This window comes from Macaca nemestrina, chromosome 11 (genome assembly GCF_043159975.1).
Source record: "Macaca nemestrina isolate mMacNem1 chromosome 11, mMacNem.hap1, whole genome shotgun sequence".
Classification (NCBI taxonomy): domain Eukaryota; kingdom Metazoa; phylum Chordata; class Mammalia; order Primates; family Cercopithecidae; genus Macaca; species Macaca nemestrina.
In genome coordinates, this window is record NC_092135.1 from 127,977,033 (window position 1) to 127,999,578 (window position 22,546).

A 22,546-nucleotide genomic window follows, 5' to 3' on the forward strand; every position below is an offset into this window, starting at 1 on the left:
TTCACACTACTTCTTACGTTACTCCAACTAAAAAGAAACACCAGACCACTAAAAACATAAGACAACTTGTTCACTAACAAAGTCAGAGTGCCTCACTACCCTGTTAATATCTATGTTGCCAAAAGGCATGATAAGGACAAAAGCTCAAAAGCTGAGTATCAAAACTCAAGTTCTTAAAACAAGTGAGGCTTCTTTTCAATAAAGTATCATTAAGTCAACACATAAGGAAAAGGACCACGAATGGTGAAAGATGTGTTATAATATACGTTTAAGGAAGTGAAGAGAAAGGGCAAACAAAACATGACACACCATATGATAAATTTGGTGTCTGAACATGTCAGTGGCTATGAACTACTTCTTTGAGTCTAGCACATCTGGGGAAAAATTTAGGAACTGCTTTGGATTCCAGTTTGCTTTTAAGTACTCGGCTCACAAATCAGGAAAAATTACCCATATGCAATGAACCATTCAAGTTTTGGACCTCACAACGAGGCTTAAAAATACTTTTTCTTGTATTCCCAATTCCATTTCAAATTACCATGAAATACATACCTTCCTCCTATTGAGTCGTCTTGTGGTTGGGCCCCGGCAGTGTTCCTCTGTGAACGTCGCAGTGACCCCCCTGGATTGTTATTAGGCCGGTTGGACATTGGCACCTCTCTCTTGAAGGGACATACCCTTTCTAGACACTACCATTCACTAAAAGAAAAAATAAACAAAATTTATCAGATGTACAAAATACAGTATGGGCAAGAACTTACAGTGATGTGGGAATTTTCTGCGAACTATCTGATTTTACAGCCTTCACCCATGCTGCAATGTCTCATTGAACTGTGAACTCTGACTGATGAATGTGTTACAAAATGTCAGGGTATAACATATGCAAGGCATGTGGTCCAGGACTCAGCATATAAAATTAACTTAGATTTCACGGAATAGCCAGATAATTCTCAATTCAAAGAATACACAGCACAGGTAGAAATGTCTTCGTTTCCACATTCTAGTACTGTGCAGAAACAGGCACTACACCTAAAGTCAAAAGATGATGGCTCAAGTCCTGTGACAGAACAGGTGTTAAAGAAGTTTGCCTTTGTACAAATCACAGCCTCTAAGCCTAGGATTCCTCAGACACAGAATTAACATGTCATATCTTCTTCACAGTATTGTTGTGAATAACAAATGAAAAAATAAATACAAACAAAACTGTGGCCGGGTGGAGTGGGCTCCAACCTGTAATCCCAGCATTTTGGGAGGCTGAGGTGGGTGGATCACCTGAGGTCAGTAGTTCGACACCAGCCTGGCCAATATGATAAAACCCCGTCTGTACTAAAAATACAAAAATTAGCCAGGTGTGGTGGCACACACTTGTAAACCCAGCAACTCGGGAGGCTGAGGCAGCAGAATCGCTTGAACCTTGGGAGGCAGGGGTTGCAGTGAGCCCAGATCATGCCACTGGATTCCAGCCTGGGTGACAGAGTGAGACTTCATCTCAAAACAAAACAAAACAAAACAAAACAAAATTGTAAAACTGTACTATCTTAATGAGCTCAATAGAGGAAACTGAGCAATGGTCCCAGATATTTTGGATTTTCAACAGCAGCTCTGCTAGCCATGACCTTGGATAAAATAATCTCTACATTTAATTTACTCTTCTTTAAAACCAGTACGTTACCTACCTCAACAGAGCTGTCAGCAACAAGAAATTGTGAAAGTATTTTTATAAGTTTAACAATTTAACTCAAAACAGTTCTTAACCAAATTGAACTTTCTATAAGAAATTATTGTACAGATAAAATACTGACACTCAGAAAATTAGTTTAACTGATAAAACAAGCCAACATTACAATCATAGAATTACAACATGTGCAAATAAAATCTTTCACTATGTTTTGTAAGCCTGCAGTCAAATTTGAAGTGGAGTTCTTTTGTTACTTCTATTTACTGGGAAAGAGAATGAACATATGACATTATAGAAACTGGTGCCAAAGAGAATGCAAATTAATCATAATTAAATCTATTACTGTACTGGATTTTGTTTTAGAGATTCCTTGTACTGTAGTAAGAAAGCAGGTTTTCTTTTGGGTTACATTGTTGATACAATTCAGTAGAAAAAGTCATATCACATATGTCCAAATTAATGTAATAAACTTTAATTAGAAAGTTCAAATTACTAATTTAAGGATAGTCAGTTTCAGAAAGAAAAAAAATACAATTAAACATTAGAAGAGAGGCAGGCAGAGAGAGAAGAAAAGGTTAAACTTACACGTACTGATATGGAAAGATATGAAACTCTCATTTGTGTGTATGTATACAAAGACTTGTATATAAATTTCTGTATACTGCCCACATGTTAAAAATTCATGGAAAGATACATGAAACATACTTTGTTAATAATGACTGCCTTTGAGAAAGGACTGGGGGATCCGGAGTTTAGAATGAAAGAAATCGGCCGGGCGCGGTGGCTCACGCCTGTAATCCCAGCACTTTGGGAGGCCGAGGCGGGCGGATCACAAGGTCAGGAGATCGAGACCACGGTGAAACCCCGTCTCTACTAAAAATACAAAAAATTAGCCGGGCGCGGTTGTGGGCGCCTGTAGTCCCAGCTACTCGGGAGGCTGAGGCAGGAGAATGGCGTGAACCCCGGAGGCGGAGCTTGCAGTGAGCCGAGATCGCGCCACTGCATTCCAGCCTGGGCGACAGAGCCAGACTCAGTCTCAAAAAAAAAAAAAAAAAAGAAATCATTTTTGTTGTCATTGAGACTGTTTATAAATTTATAAGGAAATAGCAGGCTGCTCTAGCATTAACAGCTTTAAGCACAGAGCTCTTGTGCCAAACTGTCTCTGCCCAAGTTCAATTCTTGACTCTAACACTAACAAGTTGTATATAATCTTGCATATACGAGTGTCTGCATACATACTTCCCTGTGCTTCAATCAATCAAATGAGGATAAAGAACTCACACAGTAATTGTGAAGATCAAATAAAAACCCATGTAAACTACTCAATACAGTGCCAATCATATAGCAAGTGCTCAGTACATGTTAAGCATGATTATTACTATAAACATTTACTCAAAAGAATAAAAATATCTGTAGTAAAATCTAATATATCGGGAGAGGCTTCACCATAAAAATCACTGTCAATATGAGACTTAATTTTTGGCACAATATTTTCAAAAGTGAAATGTTTTCAATTAAGGGTAAACATCTCAATCACCTGGGAAGCTTTGTCAAAATATGAATGCCTGTCCCCCAACCTGATATCCTCATTCACTGGGCACAAAAGTTGGAGACATAGTTTAAAAGAGCTTTCTTGGGTATACTGCAACACACCGAGAATTTCAGCACATTAAAGAATAAAAGGCCAGTCTTTTTCAAAATTCATCTTAGAAATTTCTCTACTTCAATCATCTCAATACCATTTCACCTAGACCCAAACAGCAAGGACAGATACAAGAGAATAGGATGATACTGTTGGTCTCACTTTAAAGAGCAAACAATAGTATCATAAACAAGGTTAGTAGGTGGCACCTGCCCATCTTCTGCTATTAAACACCTACTGTATGTCATGGAGTGTTAAGTCATTCAAATGAAACTAAGTCACACTAGTTGTTTTGCCCCAGAGTCACCTAGGTAACCTTAACAATGCTCCCCAACAACAGCCTATCTGCCGATAATTCTTGAGATTTAAGAGGAAGAAGAGCAAGTAAGAACAAAGCTGTTTATCAAATTACTACCTGCTGTTAAAGCATAAATTCATCTTTCTAAAAAGAGGCCAGGCTCTGTTAAATGTTGGAACTTTAATTTCCTAAAAGTAAATAAAAGATTAACATATGATGGATACAGGATCTCTCCCTCTGCCAGGTATCAATAAAACCAGAGAGCTGAAAGGGACCCTCAGAGATGATCAAGTTCAACCCCTTACACCTTACAGACAAATCCAAATGAAGAAAGTTCCAAGTAATCTGTTGAAGAACCAAGTCTTCTGAATCCTGGTACTGAGCAGTTCTATACCCGTCAGAGGTATCACCACCTCAACTTCAAAAAAAGTTTAAAGCCTCTTTGGCTTCAGCTAAGAACCCAGAGGCCAAAAGTTTTCTCTATGCAATGAATTCCAGAATGTTTTCCTTATAGATTATTCTGTACTGACTTGACCAATTACTTATGCCTACCATATGCTATTACTTTTTAAAACACAAGTGGGAATTACACTATTATACTGCTAAAAGTTATGTTTTCATAGCCGGTAGTGAATATGAACTCAAAGAATCCATCTTCACAGGTTAACTCCTAGTGTGAAACTGGAATTATAAACCCAATTTAATATCCCTATCAAATCCTGAAATATACTACTCTTTTCTAACCATGGCCATACCTTCATTTCTGTAAAACTAATCAAGATTTTTCACATAAAACCTTTGACATTCAGTCCTAAGGCACTGAAATAAAATAGAGAACATGTATGACTTTAACAGGAAAAACAAAAAGGCTAATGGATGTCTTCAAAGTTGAAAACAAATTCATGACAACTTTGATCACAGCTGAGTGTACAACCAACTTATTCACTGTTTAAGTTAAATGACTTTTGAATTTTATGTGAAAAAGTATTTAACTCTACATGCAAATACCACATAGAAAAAAAACCCAAAAAACAAAAAACAACCGGCTGGGTGCGGTGGCTCACATGAGGTCATGAGTTCGAGACCAGCCTGGCCGACATGGTGAAACCCCATCTCTACTAAAAATACAAAAATTAGCCAGGCATGGTAGTGCGCGCCTATAATCCCAGCTACTTGGGAGGTTGAGGCAGGAGAATTGCTTGAACCCAGGAGGCGGAGGTTGCAGTGAGCCAAGATCGCACCCCTGCATTCCAGCCTGGCTAATAGTGAGAGTCCATTTCAAAAAAAAAAAAAAAAAAAGTATGTTGTTGTTTTATATTTACATTTAAAAATTCATTCTTAAAATATATATCAAGAATATTCCTTCAAGGAAAACTTAAACTAAAAACATTTTGGAATTTTTCCTTTTTTTTTTTTTTTTTTTTTTTTGAGACAGAGTCTCACTCTGTTGCCCTGGCTGGAGTGCAGTGGCATGATCTTGGCTCACTGCAACCTCTGCCTCCTGGGCAAAAGTGATTCTCCTGCCTTGGCCTCCAGAGTAGCTGGGATTACAGGCGCCTGCCACTATACCAGGCTAATTTTTGTATTATTAGGAGAGATGGGGTTTCACCACATTGGCCAGGCTGGTCTTGAACTCATGACCTCAAGTGATCTGCCCGCCTCAGCCTCCCAAAGTGCTGGGATTACAGGTGTGGGTCATTGCACCTGGCTGGAAATTAATTTTTCTGCTAAATTATTAATATCATACACACACAAATAAAGGTTTTAAAAAAAACCCAAACCATTTTTTAAAAATCCAATCCTTCCTCTGGTACAGAACTTTTAGAACACCGAAAGAAATCAACTGCAAAAAAATAAAGCCAGGCACAGTTGTGGATGCCTGTAGTCTCTACTACTGGGAGGCTAAGGCAGAAGAATCACTTGACCCCAGAAGTTTGAGGCCAGCCCAGGCAATACAGGTATACAGACCTTGTCTCTATAAAAAGCTTAAAAATTAGCCACGCAGGACAGTGCACACCTGTGGTCCCAGCAACTCAGAAGGCTGAGGTGGAAGATGACTTAAGCCTGGGAGGATGAAGCTGTGGTAGGCCGTGATTACACTACTGCACTCCAGTCTGGGTAACATGGGGAGACCCCGTCTCAAAAAAACAAAAAACAAAAAAAAAAAACAAAAAAAACAGCCACACATTGCACTACTGACATTCTGTTCAACAACCGACCAGATATATAACGGTGGTGTCATAAGATTATACAATACCATATTTTTACCATGATTTTTCTGTGTTTGGATATGTTTAGACACACAAATATTTACCATTTTGTTACAACTACCTACAGTATTTGGTAGAGGAACAGGTATGTTACAAATATGTATGCAACAAACACGTTGCTATGTCTAGAGCAGGTTTGCAGTGTATGAGCAACGGGCTATACCATACAGCCTAGGTGTGTAGTTGGCTATACTATCTAGGTTTGTCTAAGTACATTCTATAATCTTCACATAATGACAAAACTGCCTAACAATGAATTTCTCAGAATGTATCCCTATCTTTAAGCAAAGCAATGTCTGCACAGTAAGCTTTTAGAAGTAAATCTCATTTGTCCAGTATGTACCCCCTAATTTCTTATGCACTTATTTAGATTTCGTCCTCCAAAAAGGCTTGGTTTGGCTTCAGATCATTAACTTGGAGGTAAATTACAGTAATAAACACAATTTGCAAGGTACTTTACTCATTTTGTAAAATTTAAATGTGACAAGGAGTCATATAAACCACTGCCTGTTAGTCCTATTTTACAAATAAAGAAACTGAAATGTTACAAAATTAGTACCCTGCATGAAACAAGTAATGGCATCCAGACCTGCAGACTACAAGCAAGAACTGACATCTGGAGCTACAGTTCTGAATTACACACACCACATAAAGAAAGAAATGACTAGGTCCCAGAACCAAGTGTGGTAAGGGGCAGTATACATTAAACCACTACGATAAAACAAAATAGAAATCACCCTTGTGTATAACAGAAGTCATTCTTGCCTACCTAAAAACAGCAAGGACTTCAAAGAAGCCTATCTTTAAAGTGGGAATGAACAACCTTTAAGCTTCCCCCAAAAGCACTGAGAAGTGCTGAGATTGAGTGGTGCTGAGAAATAGAGACAAGTAAGACAATTCCTCCTCACAAGGAGCTTACTGCTCTCCATCTCCCACCTAGGCTCACATTCTGCCTCTGCCACTTAGTAAGACCTGTAAGTACTCGCCTTCGTCTCAGTTTGTTTCTCCATTTAATTAGAGACAATATTATACTTTAGGATTTAAGTATTAGAGGACTGCATGTAAGGCTCTCAGAACCTTACCTGAACATGATAGCTGCCATTTAATGAGTGCTTATTAAGTACAATCTTAAAAGAAAAACGGGGAAAATCATCAGGTCCATCATGTGCCAGAAAGGAATTGCGGGGGATAAAAACTTCCTACAAACCCACTGGGACAGTTTATTATTTTACTTTTATTTAGGAAGGAGATAATACAAAAGCAGCAGTTTTGTATGGTATACTCACGAGTCAAATGTCAAACTCTTTTTTTTTTTTTTTGAGACAGAGTTTCGCTCTTATTGCCCAGGCTGGAGTGCAATGGTGCAATCTCGGCTCACTGCAACCTCCGCCTCCCGGGTTCAAGCGATTCTCCTGCCTCACCTCAGCCTCCCGAGTAGCTGGGATTACAGGCATGCGCCACCACCCCAGCTAATTTTGTATTTTTAGTAGAGACGGGGTTTCTCCATGTTGGTCAGGCTGGTCTTGAACTCCCGACCTCAAGTGATCCACCTGCCTCGGCCTCCCAAAGTGCTGGGATTACAGGCGTGAGCCACTGCGCCCGGCAAATGTCAAACTCTTAAGTAGCCATATGTCAAACCTGAAATAGCTGTATCTGACATAGAACAGCACAAGGCAGTTTATTAGTTCACGTTTGAATTAAGGGAAACAGAAATTTACTGCCTTTTTTCCAGTTAATCAGAAAAGTTCTCTAATCAGAAATAGAGAAATTAGGAGAGTAAGGGCCACTGAGTGCAAGAGAAAGGGCTACGTTAGGGTCTGTTAGGCACTGAATGCAATTTACGGGCATCAAAACCATTTGAATGTGATAATGGAATATTATACAACATGTAAAAATATTGCACTCCCAGGCAGGAGTGCAATGGTGCGACCTCGGCTCACTGCAACCTCCGCCTCCCAGGTTCAAGCGATTCTCCTGCCTCACCTCAGCCTCCCGGGTAGCTGGGACTACAGTCGTGCACCGCTATGCCCAGTTAATTTTTGTATTTTTAGTAGAGATAGGGTTTCACCATATTGGCCAGGCTGGTCTCAAACTCCTGACCCTCAAGTGACCCACCCTTCTTGGCCTCTCAAAAGTGCTGGGATTACAGGCATGAGCCACTGTGCCCGGCCAAACTAGTATTTTCATAACACTAGAAAACAATATTTAATGGAAAAAATACAAGATTTAAGTTGAATAGTAAAGAAAGAACGATTATGGGTTATGTGTATTCTGTGCTTAGCATGTACCAGACAATGTGCTTTAAATCATTTAATTTTCACACCAACTTTACACAACTGGTAGTGAAAATAATCTTCTTAAAAAGAAACCATGGCACACAGTAAGTTAAAATAACCCTAAGGCTACAAACCTAACAGGGGACAGGGCCAGCACTCAAATACAAGTTTGACTGAACAAACAATGAAAAATAATTACATATTTACCTTAAAAAAATCAAAATACTAGAAAGCCATGACATCCCAAGCTTAAAGGATTATGGGGGATAGGAAGAAAATTCTGATCCTTTGCCATCTGGTAAATCAGCTTAGCTGGCCAATCACTAAGTGAATAATTATCATTAAATATGCTAAATTGATTTGAGAAGAAAGCTCAAATGTACTACTCTAAACAAAGAAGAAAACGGTGGCTAACTTCGCCTTCACAGGTTGAGGATGACCGGTCACTTCTGCTGATGATGTTCCTTGAAATGCTAGAGCAGTGAGGAAAGACATGGAGGAATGAGAGAATAAATCACAATGGAGGGATGTGGAGTGGTTCCCTGAGCCTGAAAATAAGCCTAAACTCTATCATGAAGGGCCAGAAGGAAAAAGTTTGCATTTAAGGCCTACCAATAAGGAGGCAGATCAAGTAGAAAGCTACCAAATAGACCTAAGGATAGATGAGGATCTGATTAACAATGGAAGAAGACAAAATGAAGATGGGGTCAAGAAACATTTTGATGACAGAAGCTACACGGTGAGAAAGAACAGTCTAAGACTGTGGTTCTCAGACTTCAGACAAATACAAATGCTAAAATGACTCAAATTTCTTACACTGGTGACAAGGTTAAGAAAAGTTATCTAAAACATATAAAGAAGGTGACTGCACATCCTTTCAATGTCCTAGGAAATGCTACGTCAGAGGCTTACCTAGGAATTAATTTTCTACAAAAGCATCATATTTTAATTTTGCTATTATATTTATTATTAATCTGGGGTTCAGATATTAAAGGTATATGTTAACCTGTAGATTTAAGTCTGGAGAAATACCGTTTAGGTACAGAAGAAAAGACAACCCCAAAGATTGCAGTTTATTGCCTGTAGGTTATCAGTAATCTCACTCTAAAATCTTTATTAAATTACCTATAAATACCCAGTTCCCCAAATGATCTTTAAAACAGCTTTACCACAACAGCTTCCTCTCCTCATTAACTAGTCAAATAGTGTCTTTGCTATTTACATTCTGTAGTTCTAAAAGTCATGCTTTTAACTTTAGAAAACTATACAAAATAATTGTAGCAGCATTATCAAATGATACACACGAGCAGAAAAACTACATTTAGTGTTAATATAAAATCTGACTCATCATGTAGGTGTCTAGGTAAAGAGTTTCAATAAGCAAATGGAAGTAAAGATTGAGAATTACGTAGGCAACTGGATATGCAGATGGGAGAAATTATATTGGCATGCAGGAGGTAGGAGAAACCAAGGTAATCAGTAAGATTCTATTTTCTCTATGAAAAACAGACAGCATAAAGAGAGGAACACGCCTAGGATGAAATATTGGGAAAGGCTAAAATCTAAGGAAAACATAAAAAAAAAGGATCCAGTCAAGGAAAATCAAGAACTTACCACAAGTATTGGGAAAATAAATCAGGACAGTGGTGTTGGCAGACACCAAGAGGAAGACAGATAGGCAGAGTTCAAAAAACTCAACAATGTCCATCAGATTTAGAAAATGAGGAAAGCAGCCTGGGCAACATTGCAAAACCCCATCTCTACACAAAATACAAAAATTAGCGAGGGCGTGGTAGCATGCCTGTAGTCCCAGCTGCTCAAGAGGCTGAGGTGGGAGGACTGCTTGAGCCCAGGAGGCGGAGGTTGCAGTGAGCCAAGATTGCACCACTGCTCTCCAGCCTGGGGGACAGAGCAAGACTCTGCCTCCAAAAAAAAAAGAAAAGAAAAGAAAAGAAAAGAAAAGAAAATGGTGACAGCTGTTTCTAGAAATGGTGGGGAAGGAGAGGGTATAGGGTAAGATAATAAATACCAACTCTCTTCTGGAAGTGCTAGACTTTATAAAGAGAAGAGACAATAGCCAGGAGGGAAGGGAAGGCAGAGAGACAAAGGCTGTGTTTGCATGCATATATGTAATTTCCCTGTTTGTCATTTTTAAAAAAATAAATCTTGAGCATATGTATTTAGGTAAAGAAAAGAATTACTGAAAGAAAGGGTTGGGAATAAAGGACAGTCTACTAACAGGATCCCCAGGGGAAAAAAAATTAAGAGCATAAGCTTTGGATCAGAAGAGCACATCAATCTCTGAGGCGTGAGAAGACGACAACTCCAAGTAAGGAAGTACGTGCCTAACTTGTTGAATCTGTGATTAACAGGTATGAGAAAAGCAGAGAAGAAAGGAGGTAACCCTTCACAAGGAGGTCCAAAATGCACCAGAAGTCTATTTTGTAGAACACTGTAAGATGATCAATTTATCCTGAATAGCTATTGCCCAACTATTTCTAAAATACAGAGCCACTCATTCCCTAATATAAATCCTGTCTTAGCTCAGATGGCTTGTATAATCCTTTAGAATACTAACTGCATTTATGTAATGGAGGATATTCTTCAGGTCTCAAAAGCACATAGACAGCAACTTTTAGTCCACATGCCAAAAATGGCTCACAGATCCAGTTTTAACAGGTCTACAATCCTGCTGGCTACGATCAGTGAATGGGGATAGCAGGTCAGCTTATCGATAGCCTTTTTAGTTACTTCCTCTTAAGGGATCAGCATAGATAGTCTCTAAAATCAGATTCAGTTCCAAATTTTTTAAGACTCCAACCTAATGTTTATTTCAGTTTTTCTTCAATGGGGTACTTTAAAAGTTCTTCCTTATAAAGATCTAATAATACCATTTACTAGAGACTCATCAGGTGATTATGAAAACCAGGAGCTGCTGAGGGAGCAGAGAGAGAATGATTTGTAAATGCTTCTCTCCCTTAAGGGACAGACAGAAACCTCCTGGCTAAGAACCAAAGTTATTCACAGTACAATACAAGGTACCCAGTAGATTACAGCAAGGTGCTCCCCATGGACAAAAACAATTTTATATTTGGTAAGTGACCTTTACAGCACACAGACACACAAAATAAGGCAATATTTTCAAAAATATTCTCTTTAAATATATTTGCCACTGTTTTGAACTCCATCATAATAATGACATCACAGAGGTTAACTCTTTTTTTTTTTCTTTTCTTTGAGATGGAGTCTTGTTCTGTCACCCAGGCTGGAGTGCAATGGTGCAGTCTAGGCTCACTGCAACCTCCACTTCCCGAGTTCAAGATACTCTCCTGCCTCAGCCTCCTCAGTAGCTGGGACTATAGGCACACGCCACCACACCCGGCTAATTTTTGTATTTTTAGTAGAGATGGGGTTTCACCATATTGGCCAGGATGGTCTCAAACCCCTGACCTCATGATCCGCCTGCCTTGGCCTCCGAAAGTGCTGGGATTACAGGTGTGAGCCACCACACCCAGCCTAGAGAGGTTAACTCTTTAACATAGTTCAGATTAGGAAGTCTATGCCTGACTTGCAATAAAAAATATTTCAACATTGTGATAATCATGGATTTGTGTTACAATATTTTCCAAACAAGTATGTAGCCTGTCATCAATAGAGCTACAACCCTGGGTATCTGTCAGAAACAAAAATTATTAAGATTATAGTTAAAGTAGGGGGAAAGGAAGCATTAAAATTAACTCAAAGTCAGGGAGAAAATACAGACTGTAACTTTAACACCTGGAGCATAATAGTGTCAAATTTTTGTTTAAGATCATGCATTTCAGAGCAATTATACCTAAATTCATTTAGAATGTCTCGAATATTTTTCAAAAGTGAAAAAAAAAATGTTAAATGCCACACTCTACAGACTAATGCCCCACATTTCTACATTTAGCATTTTTACCAAAAATAAGTAGATGCCAACACTGCCTCTACACTGAGCCAGAATATGTACAAACCAGGAGCCAAGAAAAAATTCAGAGGTGTATTTCCCAAATGCAAATTTTTGTAATACAGATTCCTGGACCCTATCAGAATGGGGGTATGGGAAAATCAAACCATTCCTAAAATCAGAATAAGAGGCTGGGTGCAGTGTCTCATGCCTGTAATCCCAGCACTTTGGAGGCCAAGGCACAAGAGGGTGGCTTGAGCCCAGGAGTTCAAGACCAGTGTGGGCAATATAGGGAGACCCCATCTCTACAAAATATTTAAAAACTAGCTGGGGCCAGGTGCAGTGGCTGACACCTGTAATGCCAGCACTTTCAGAGGCTGAAGCAGTAGGATCGCTTGATCTCAGGAGTTTGAGACCAGCCTGGGCAACATGGTGAAACCCCCTCTCTACCAAAAAAAAAAAAAAATTTAGCCCGGCATGGTGGTGCACATCTGTGGCCCCAGCTACTCAGGAAGCTGAGGTGGGAGGATCGCTTGAGCCTGGGAAGTGAAGGCTGCAGTACGCTGAGATCATGCCACTGTACTCTAACCTGGGCAACAGAGTAAAATCCCATATCAAAACTAAAAAATAAAATTAAAATAGCCAGGTGTGGTGACATGCACATGAAGGCCCAGCTACTCAGAGGAGGCTAAGGTGGTGAGGTGGGAGAACTGCTTGAGCCCAGGAAGTCAAGGCTACAGCAAGCCATGATCGTGCCATTGAGCCGCAACCTGGGTGACAGAGGGAGACCCTGCGTCAAAACAAAACAAAACAAAACAAAACAAAAACACCAAAAGAAATTAAAAAGGAAAAAAATAAAAATAACAGTTTATTTTTCTAGTATCAGCTAGGTTTGACAACTGTGACACAGATGTACACTATTGTTTTGGTATCATTACATATCATCTTCTATTCCTTTGTAATTTTTACATGACTCTCCCAGCTCCCACAATTAAAAACTGCCACTGATATCCTTAGAGTCTGATATCCTTAGAAACTTCTAGGAATCTAACCTAAAGAAATACTTGCACAAGTAAGGATGTAATCACGATACTCACCGCAGTATGTCACTGTGGAAAAAGGGAGATGATCCGAATGTTCTCAACAAAGGAATAGTTAACAAGTATACGGTATCAATACTATGGCATATTTAGAGGTCCTTAAAAGCAAAGGTAAACCTGTACATACCACACTGACATTCATGGACAGAACATTGTTAATTCCTTCAGCAAATATTTGAAGGTTTATCTGACAGGTGTCAATACTGTTTGCTACAATGGAGCTTACACTCAATTGGAAAGAGAAAATAGACTATATGCACATTGTGGTAAGTTCCAAGAAAAGTGAAATAGGAGAAAAACAGGAAGGAGTAGAGGATAATGGGAAGGAGGAAGGAAAAAGCTGCTTTGGGTTGAATCATCAGGTAACAGCTCTCTGAAGAGACATTTTAAGCTGAGACTGAAAGCATAAGAAAAAAGCAGGGGGAGGGAAAGGTATGTATTTGTTTATATATGTGTAGGAAAAAAGTCGGGAAAAATACACCTAAATGTCAACAGGGAGGAGAAAGAGAAGTAATAAAAAGTACCTATGTCTTGAGTCTGTTCAAACCCTGGCTCTACCATTTTAAGCCATGTTATCTTGGAAAAATTTCATAACAAAGCCTGAGTTTTCTCATCTGTGAAAGAAATCATTATCCTTTCAGAGTAAAGATATTGTCACTCACCCATTTGAGAATAATGTGACTAAATAAACAAAAAGTAGGAGAGGCACGGTGGCTCACACTTGTAATCCCAGTACTTTGGGAAGTCAAAGAGGGCAAAATGCTTGAGCCGAGTCTGAGACCAGCCTGAGCAGCACGGCGAAACCCTTTCTCCACAAAAACACACAAAAATTAGCGGGGCATGGTAGTGCGCATCTCTAGTCCCAGCTACTTTCCGGGCTGAGTTGGGAGGATTGCTTGAGCCCAGGAGACGGAGACTGCAGTGGGCTGAGATCCATCACTGCACTCCAGCCTGGGTGACAGAGTGAGACCCTGTCTCAGGGGGAAAAAAAAAAAAAAAAAAAATTAAAAGCCATATTCACATTCAAATCAATAAGAGTACAGCTACCACTCTTCTTCAAATGGGCATAAACACAAATTGAACAACATTTGTAAAACAGGCTAGTTAAACAAATTCAATTCCCTTTCTGAACTTTCCAGTTTGATTCTTCTTTTACTTCTCACCACCTTTCCCCTGCATGCAGATTATAACATTTCTCAAAACACAAAGAAGTTGAGAATTGCTCAATAAATATCTGTAAAGTCCCTTCTAGCTTCTACAATGAAAAGTTTTACATATGCTTTATTACATCTGTATCCACATCCTCATTTATGTACCCGTGTCTGCCATCTATCCATCCTATTTTTTGTCGTTTTCAAAGTAAGCTGCAGGCAGCATTATACTTTGTGTATCATAAAACGGTTTTCAAATTTTGCTTCACGTTTTCAGTTAAATTTTCATATAACAAAATGCCCAAGTGTTAAGTATAAAATTCAATGAGTTGTGACAAACACATACACCTGTGTAAGCCAACTCCTCACCAGGATATACAGTCTATCACTCAAGAAACTTTCCTCACGCTCCTCCCCAATCAGTCCCTGCACTTCACCTCTCAACTCTGCAACCACTGTTTTAATTTTTTTTTTTGGCCAGAGTCTTGCCTATTCTAGGATTTTATGTAAGTGGAAACATATAGTATGTACTCTTTTGTGTAAGGCTTCTTTGACTCAGCATAATATCCTGAGATTCATCTATGTTGCTGAGTTTTATCAATATGTTTACCTTCTTATTGCTGAATATTCTACTGTATGAATATGAACATTTTGATTATCCATTTTTCTGTTGATGGACTAAGTTTTGCCTGTTAAGTTTACAGCTGCTACATTTTTCTACAAGTCTTTCCATGGATATATGCTTTCATCTCTTTTGAGCAGAATTAAGAGTAGAATCACTAGGTCATCATAAGAAAGATTATGATTAACTTTTTTTATTTTTTGGTACATTGAGAGTACCCAGGCTGGAGTACAGTGGTGCAATCACAGTTTACCACAACCTTTAATTTCTGGGCTCAAGCAATCCTCCTGCTTCAGACTCCTGAGGAGCTGTGAGTATAGGTATGTGCCACAACGCCTAGCTTTTGTTGTGGGGAGATGGAGGTGAGTAGAGACAGGATCCTGCTATGTTGCCCAGGCTGGTCCCAAACTCCTGGACTCAAGCAATCCGCCCACCTCAGCCTCTCAAAGTATTGAGATTACAGGTGTGAGCCACCTCACCTGGTCTATAATTAACTTTTAAAGGAACCTCTTTCTTTCCAGAACTTTTTTTACAAAGCAACTGTACTATTTTACAGACTCACTAACAAGTATAGAAGTCCCAGTTGCTACATATCCTCACCAACAGTTGGTGTTGCCAGTCTTTCAAATTTTGGCTATTCTAGGCCAGGTGTGGTGGCTCATGCCTGTAATCTCGGCACTTAGGGAGGCCAAGGCAAGCGGATCACTTGAGATCAGGAGTTCGAGACTAGCCTGGCCAACAAAGTGAAACCCCGTCTCTACTAAAAATACAAAAAGTGGCCAGATTGGTGGTGCATCACTGTAATCCCAGCGACTCCGGAGGCTGAGACAAGAGAAGCACTTGAACTCAAGGGGTGGAGGCTGCAGTGAGCTGAGATGGCACCACTGCACTCCAGCCTGGGTGACAGAGTAAGACTCCGGTTCAAAAACAAAATTTTTTTTCGTTATTCTGCTGGGTGTGTAGTAGTATCTTATTATTGTTCTAATACATATTTCCCTAGTAATGAATGACGCTGATTATGAAGCTAACCGCCCCCGCCCCCAACTTTCCAAACCCAAAATACTCAAGAATATAATCTTACTTCAAGATTTTTTAAAAAAGTCTTTATCATGATCACTTTGGCATCACTAAAAGTGGAACTATACGGAGAAGAATAGCATGGCCCCATGTAAGGATTACACAATTTAGCATTTTTTTAAAAAGGCCTTTATCAACTCTCAACTCATGAAATAAGGGGAAAAAAAACCATGGGACACACTTTTATGATGAAGATGACCAGAAATATTCCTGAACCCCATTCTAAACCAACTGCTGGGAAAGTTGCCTTGTTGCTAAAAAAGCAAGCAAGACAGAGGAGACATCAGGAGAGAAGAGAAGGAAGGGGAAAAGAAAATCTATACCTCAGAATTTATACATGCCTGGCCAAGATTTATAGGCATGTTTTGAATCAGATGAATGATCCAAGAAACTGTAAGCCAAGGAACTTCAAGTCTTACTGATCACTTACCGCAGTGATGCTCAATATTTAGTGTGCCTGAGAATTACCTATGGATCTTGTTAAAATTCACATTCTTGTTAAAACACAGGGATGGAACCTGACGTGCCATGTTTCCTTAAAAACTTCTCTGCCAGTCTGAGAACCATACTTTGGGTAGCAAGCTCTTAGTGCATCTAAACATTTGACAGGAGCGAAGTAAACCTTTGGAGAAAGGCACCTTTAGGCCTCAGGAAAATGCTACACATAATCTAAGGACAAGGAACAGAATACAGATAACACTCAAGTAAACAAGGCATCATGAATAAGAACCTGCAAAAAGACACAAAACATTTCAGATAGGAGAACTATCGGATCTTAAAATGCTCACAATGTGTAGACACATAAAGGACAAACATGAAAAAGATAAATGAAACAGAAAAACTACTAAATGTTACATAGATTTGGAAAACAAACAGAATTTCTAATATGAAAAATAAATAATAAAGCTCAGACAGGTGTGGCGGTCTATTAGAAAAAGACAGCAAAGTGGAAGACAGAAGGAATTATATAAAATATATCACAGAAAGAACAAAAGATTAAAAATAAGATATGCAGAGAATCAAGTGAGAAGTTCATATATAAGTTTAATAAAAATTCCAGAAGCAGAAGAGTGAAGAAATGTGAGAGACATATCTAAACATTTGGTGGCTGAGAATTTTCTAGAACCAGTAAATGATATGAATCCACAGATGCAAGGGAGCTAACTGAGCCCAAACAGGATAAATAAAAGACATCTAAACCCACACACATAATTCCACAACAAAATAAACTAGCCACATGTAGAGGTGTGCAGGAGGATCACTTGAGCCCAGAATTTTGAGGCTGCAGTGACCATGACAGCACCACTTCATACCAGCCTGGGCAACAGAGTGAGACACCATCTCCAAAAAAACAATAATAAAATAAAACATCCTACACCAAGTGAAATTATCTCTTATTAATGAAGTTTTGGTCAGATTAAAACAGTTTTTCCACCAGCAGAAAGAAAGTGGCCCAGGAAAAAATAAAGGTGACAAACAGCTAAATGTAAATGAATATTAACTCTATATTACACTATAGAGTAAGATTTTAAAAAAATTGATTCCAATGACAGTATCTTAAAGCCAAAAGGAACTTGGTAAATGAAGTTATCATTTTAAGGTCGTCGTGTTTTCCACAAGAAGATCTTGTTAAATATACTGTTTTACTTTGTAAAACAGGAAGGCAGAGACTAGAATCATAAAAAATAATAAACTCAGCCAGGCGTGGTGGCTCACGCCTGTAATCCCAGCACTTTGGGAGGCTGAGGTGGGTGGATCACCTGAGGTCAGGAGTTTGAGACCAGCCTGGCCAACATGGTGAAACCTTGTCTCTACTAAAAATACAAAAATTAGCCAGGCGTGGTTGGGAGGTTGAGGCAGGAGAATCGCTTGAACCTGGGAGGTGGAGGTTGCAGTGAGCTGAGATGGTGCCACTGTACTCCACCCTGGGTGACAGAGCGAGACTCCATCTCAAAAATAATAATAAAATAATAATAATAAACTCAAATGAAGGCAACAAATCAGAAAATAAAATGAAGTAAAACTCCATCTCTAGTTAAGATTATCAGACTAGGCTTTTAAAATACTCTAAGAGATAATCTAAAAAACAAGAATACAGAACGAAAGAAGATGAAAACCATACAAACACCAGGCAAAAGAAAGCTGGTGCAGTATCTAAAAAAGACTTTACAATAAGACTCTTGTTTTCAAAAGTAACAGAAGACTTTTAGGGTGGTAAAAATTACAGTTTTTAACACTATAATGGTAGCTATATGTCATTATAAATTTGACAGAAGATGCAAAAAGAATAAATCCTAATATAAACTAGGGACTCTGGGTAATAACATGTCAATGTAGGTTCACTGACTGTAGCAAATGTACCACTTCGGTGGGGGATGTTGATCACAGGAAAAGGCTATGCATGTTGCAGGGTAGAGGAGTGTATGGGAAATCTCTGTAACTTCAGCTCAATTTTGTTGTGTGAGCCTAAAACTGCTCTTAAAAAGTCTTTTAAGGCATTAAAAGACATTACTAGAGATAAAAAGAGTACCTCCATAGTGAGAAAGGGTTTAATCCAGTGACACTGCAATTCTCAATTTATATACACTTCATTTATATACAAGGCCTAATATTAAATATTTAAAAACTACAAAATACCCAAATCCAAAGTGGATTGTAAAACTCTTCTCTCAGCAACCAATATAACAAGCCAACCAAAAAATAAATAAGGGGCCAGGTGCAGTGGCTCATGCTTATAATCCTAGCACTTTGGGGAGCCAAGGCAGGTGGATTACTCAAGGTCAGGAGTTGGAGACCAGCCTGACCAATGTGGTGAATGTCTCTACGAAAAGTACAAAAATTAGCCAGGTGTGGTGGCATGCGCCTGTAATCCCAGTTACACGGGAGGCTGAGGCAGGAGAATCACTTGAACCAGGAGGCGGAGGTTGCAGTGAGCCGAGATCGTGCCTCTGCACTCCAGCCTGGGCAACAGAGTGAGACTCCGTCTCTAAATAAACAAACATAATTATCTATTGAAGTTTTACAAAACCTTCTTGCCTTAAAGTTCTCTACACTTCTGCATAATTACAACTCTGAAGAGCCCCAAGGCACTTCGCAAACTTAAGACATTTCGTTAGATACCTCTACAAGTGGGTATTTACATTAGACAACCACGTTTGCCTCCTCTCTCCCCCCACTATATTCCCACAGACTCCTATGAATGCTGCAACATAATACATAATACCCTTCCAGATAGTCACAACACCCGCCACAAGTTAACAAGAATTCAAGACTCAACAAACAACCTGTGATGGACCAACAAGAGTCTCCTCCCAAGACTCTTTGGGTACCTAGATTGTAAAACCTAAGTTTATCATTACAACGGCTGTATTTAATACGGTCAAATCAGAAAGCAGTCTTCAGAGAGAAAAAGACAGCAGACATAAAGACAGTAGAGACCATGATAGTTTCTGAAATACTGGTTTCCCTAAGGTCCAGCTGCCTAATTCCATTCTTAAGGATTTCATTAGACACGCATTGATAGTAAATGTCAGGTAATAGTCTCAGGTAAGCAGGCATTCAATTAATGTTTGAATTTTTTTTTAAGTCCCACTTTATTTTTTGCACCTCCAAATTGACATGAGTGTAAACTTGACTCATTCAGAGATTATCTCCCCCAATAACAAAGACAAAATTAAGCCACAGTGCACGAAGTAACAACAGTGTACAAAGACTTCTGACACGTCTCTCTCTTTAACACTAATAACCCCAGAATTATAGCAAGAGAAAGCATTTCTCACATTTAACACAAAAAGTAAGACACACAGGAAATTCATCTATGCTCAAGTGTCTAAAGATTAGAATTAGAACTCCTGTCGCCTGACTCTCAGGCCAATTTACTTACACACTGACTTTTAAAGGGGGAAATTCATATCCAAACTTTCCATTTGTATTATAGTATATACAGTAATTAAAAAATCAACTTTTAAGGGATAATACACAGTATAAAAAAAAGATTGTTCCCTAAAATTTGTATCAGAGAGCCTTTTTTTTTTTTTTTAAAGACAGTCTCTGTCCACCCAGGCTGGAGTGCAGTAGCACAATCAAAGCTCACTGGAACCTCCAGCTCCCGGGCTCAAGTGGTCGTCCCACCTCAGAATTACAGATGTGCACCACCACATGCACCTAATTTATTTATATTTTTTTGTAGAGACAGAGGTTGGGAAGTGTCTCACTATTGCCCAGGCTGGTCTTAAATTCCTGGCTTCAAACGTTCCTCCAACCTTGGCCTCCCAAAGCATGAGCCACTGTGCTCAGTATTGCTGAATACACTAAAAGTCATCATCAAGAAATAATAAAATGGTGTATTTTCTTTTCCCATTCCTTATTGAAGTAAAAGATAAAAACATTAAGAAACCAGTAAAGCAAGAAAAAGAGGGCTAAACAAAACCACAGCCATCAATTTTTTTTTTTTAATACACATGAGATTTCCAGGCCTGTCTCGAACTCCTGAGCTCAAGCAAGAGCCACAGCACACGGTCTAGCCACCAAATTTCTATACGCAATCATTTCTTCAGCCACAGGGAATAGAAAAATAGTTAAAACTGTAAAGAGAAGTAGAAACAGGAGGTACTGCCACACCTCCAAAGTGTTAAAACAGAACAGTTAAGGTTTTCCTCAGGTGGAAAAAAAAAAATCAGGAAAACCAGCAACAATGAGCTAGAATAAACTAGACAAAGATTCTACCCTGTGCTATTAGCTGTGAAAGACATGAGCTAGCCCAAGCCCTCTTTTAAAGACAACTTGAAGTGAGGTGTGCAGACAGCCAGTGGTGATGTTGGAATCTTTGGTAGGATGCATGCAAGGTTTAAAAGAATGCTGGGAAGCTCAGACCAACGGAAGACCAAAGTGGAAACAAGTAACTGGAGTAAAAGGTACTACTCTAAGTACTATTACAGAAGAGCAACCCGAGCCCTAGGGGTCGCAATACACATTCCAGGAAATGGTGGTACATAAGAACTCATGAAAAAAGGTATTTCCCCAAGAGAGAAGCGGAATGGTCTAGAATGGGAGGCAAAAAGGGAGTTCTAGAGAGAATGAACTTCAGAAAGGCCTAGGGGCATGAATGAATGAGCAATATATAACTGCGGATAGGTTTGATAGGAAAGCCTGAAACATGCAAACAACTGAAATGACAAAACAATCCAAATACACAATTCGTACCTATAATCTTCCAAACAAACTGCATGCCAAATATATAGGAGACGCTAATAGGTCTTTTAAAACAAGTCGTTACATATAAAAAGAAAGTGTATGGAAGTTCTGTTGTTTTGTTTGTTTTTAACTGACAGAGCTTTATTCAAAACACAGTTGCACAAAAGAACTTCTAAGTTTCTAAGGAGAGATTCTTGAGATCTTAACACACTATGTACAGACTGCCACACAAAGGAAGCTCTTAAGAGTCCATCACATCTCATTTTTGCTTTAGTTGAACTTCTCCAACTTAGGAATTAAAAAACAAACAGAAACCTGGTAAATTGTTTTGCAAAAAAGTAGAGTCACCACTATACTTGAATTTGGTTCTGAAATGAATTTGGCATCTTCCAATAACTGTTTCCTATCTAACCTTCTTTAAGTGACACTATCATAACCAATAAACATATTTTCTAGTTAACAAGATGTTTAAATTCAAATAATTTAAGTAGAAATAGTGAATTGAAATTGCCAATGGGGTATTTCTTCCTAAAGAGAAATCCAAATAACAGTTTCCATTTGCAGTCCCATACTACAGATGATTAAGGTATTTTTCAGTTAAGATTTTTATCTAAGAAGACAGCACATCACAACATTAATTCTAAAATTTAACCTAAAAGTTAATAGAATTTGGCCAGGCACAGTAGCTCATGCCTGTAATCCCAGCACTGTGGGAGGCCAACAGGGGTGGACCACTTGAGGTCAGGTGTTGGAGATCACCCCAGCCAACATGGTGAAACCCTGTCTCTACTAAAAATACAAAAATTAGGTGGGTGTGGTGACGCATGCCTGTAGTCCCAGCTGCTCCGGAGGCTGCGGCAGGGGAAATTGCTTGAATACGGGAGGCAGAGGTTGCAGTGAGCCAAGATTGTGCCACTGTACTCCAGCCTGGGCAACAGAGCGAGATTGTCTTTTTTAAAAAAAAAAAAAAAAAAAAGGACTCCCTACTGTAAATAGGTGAACCATATGGCATGTGAATTATCTCTCAATAAAGCTGTTTTCTTTTTTCTTTTTTTTTTTTTTTTGAGACAGTTTTGCTCTGTTGGCCAGGCTGGAGTGCAGTGGTACAATCTTGGCTCACTGCAACCTCCGTCTCCCGGGCTCAAGCAACTCTTCTGCCTCATCCTCCCTAGTAGCTGGGATTACAGGCATGTGCCACCACGCCCAGCTAATTTTTGTATTTTTAGTAGAGACAGGGTTTCACTATGTTGGCCAGGCTGGTCTTGAACTCCTGACCTCAGGTAATCTGCCCGCCTCAGCCTTCCAAAG

At 39.1% G+C, this 22,546-nt stretch overlaps 1 protein-coding gene and 1 pseudogene across 29 annotated transcripts in view; one reads left to right on the plus strand and one right to left on the minus strand.

Moving 5' to 3' along the window:
* Positions 1–22,546, minus strand: part of LOC105473959 (thyroid hormone receptor interactor 12) — a 153,631-nt gene that overhangs the window by 109,259 nt on the left and 21,826 nt on the right. For all 29 annotated transcript variants that reach the window (XM_071073497.1, XM_071073500.1, XM_011728219.3 and 26 more), the window contains exon 2: positions 553–699. In XM_071073497.1, the coding sequence (XP_070929598.1) occupies positions 553–650 (98 nt within the window). In that variant the 5' untranslated portion in view covers positions 651–699. The remainder of the gene's footprint in view (positions 1–552; positions 700–22,546) is intronic.
* LOC112425245 (U6 spliceosomal RNA) lies at positions 16,076–16,165 on the plus strand (annotated as a pseudogene).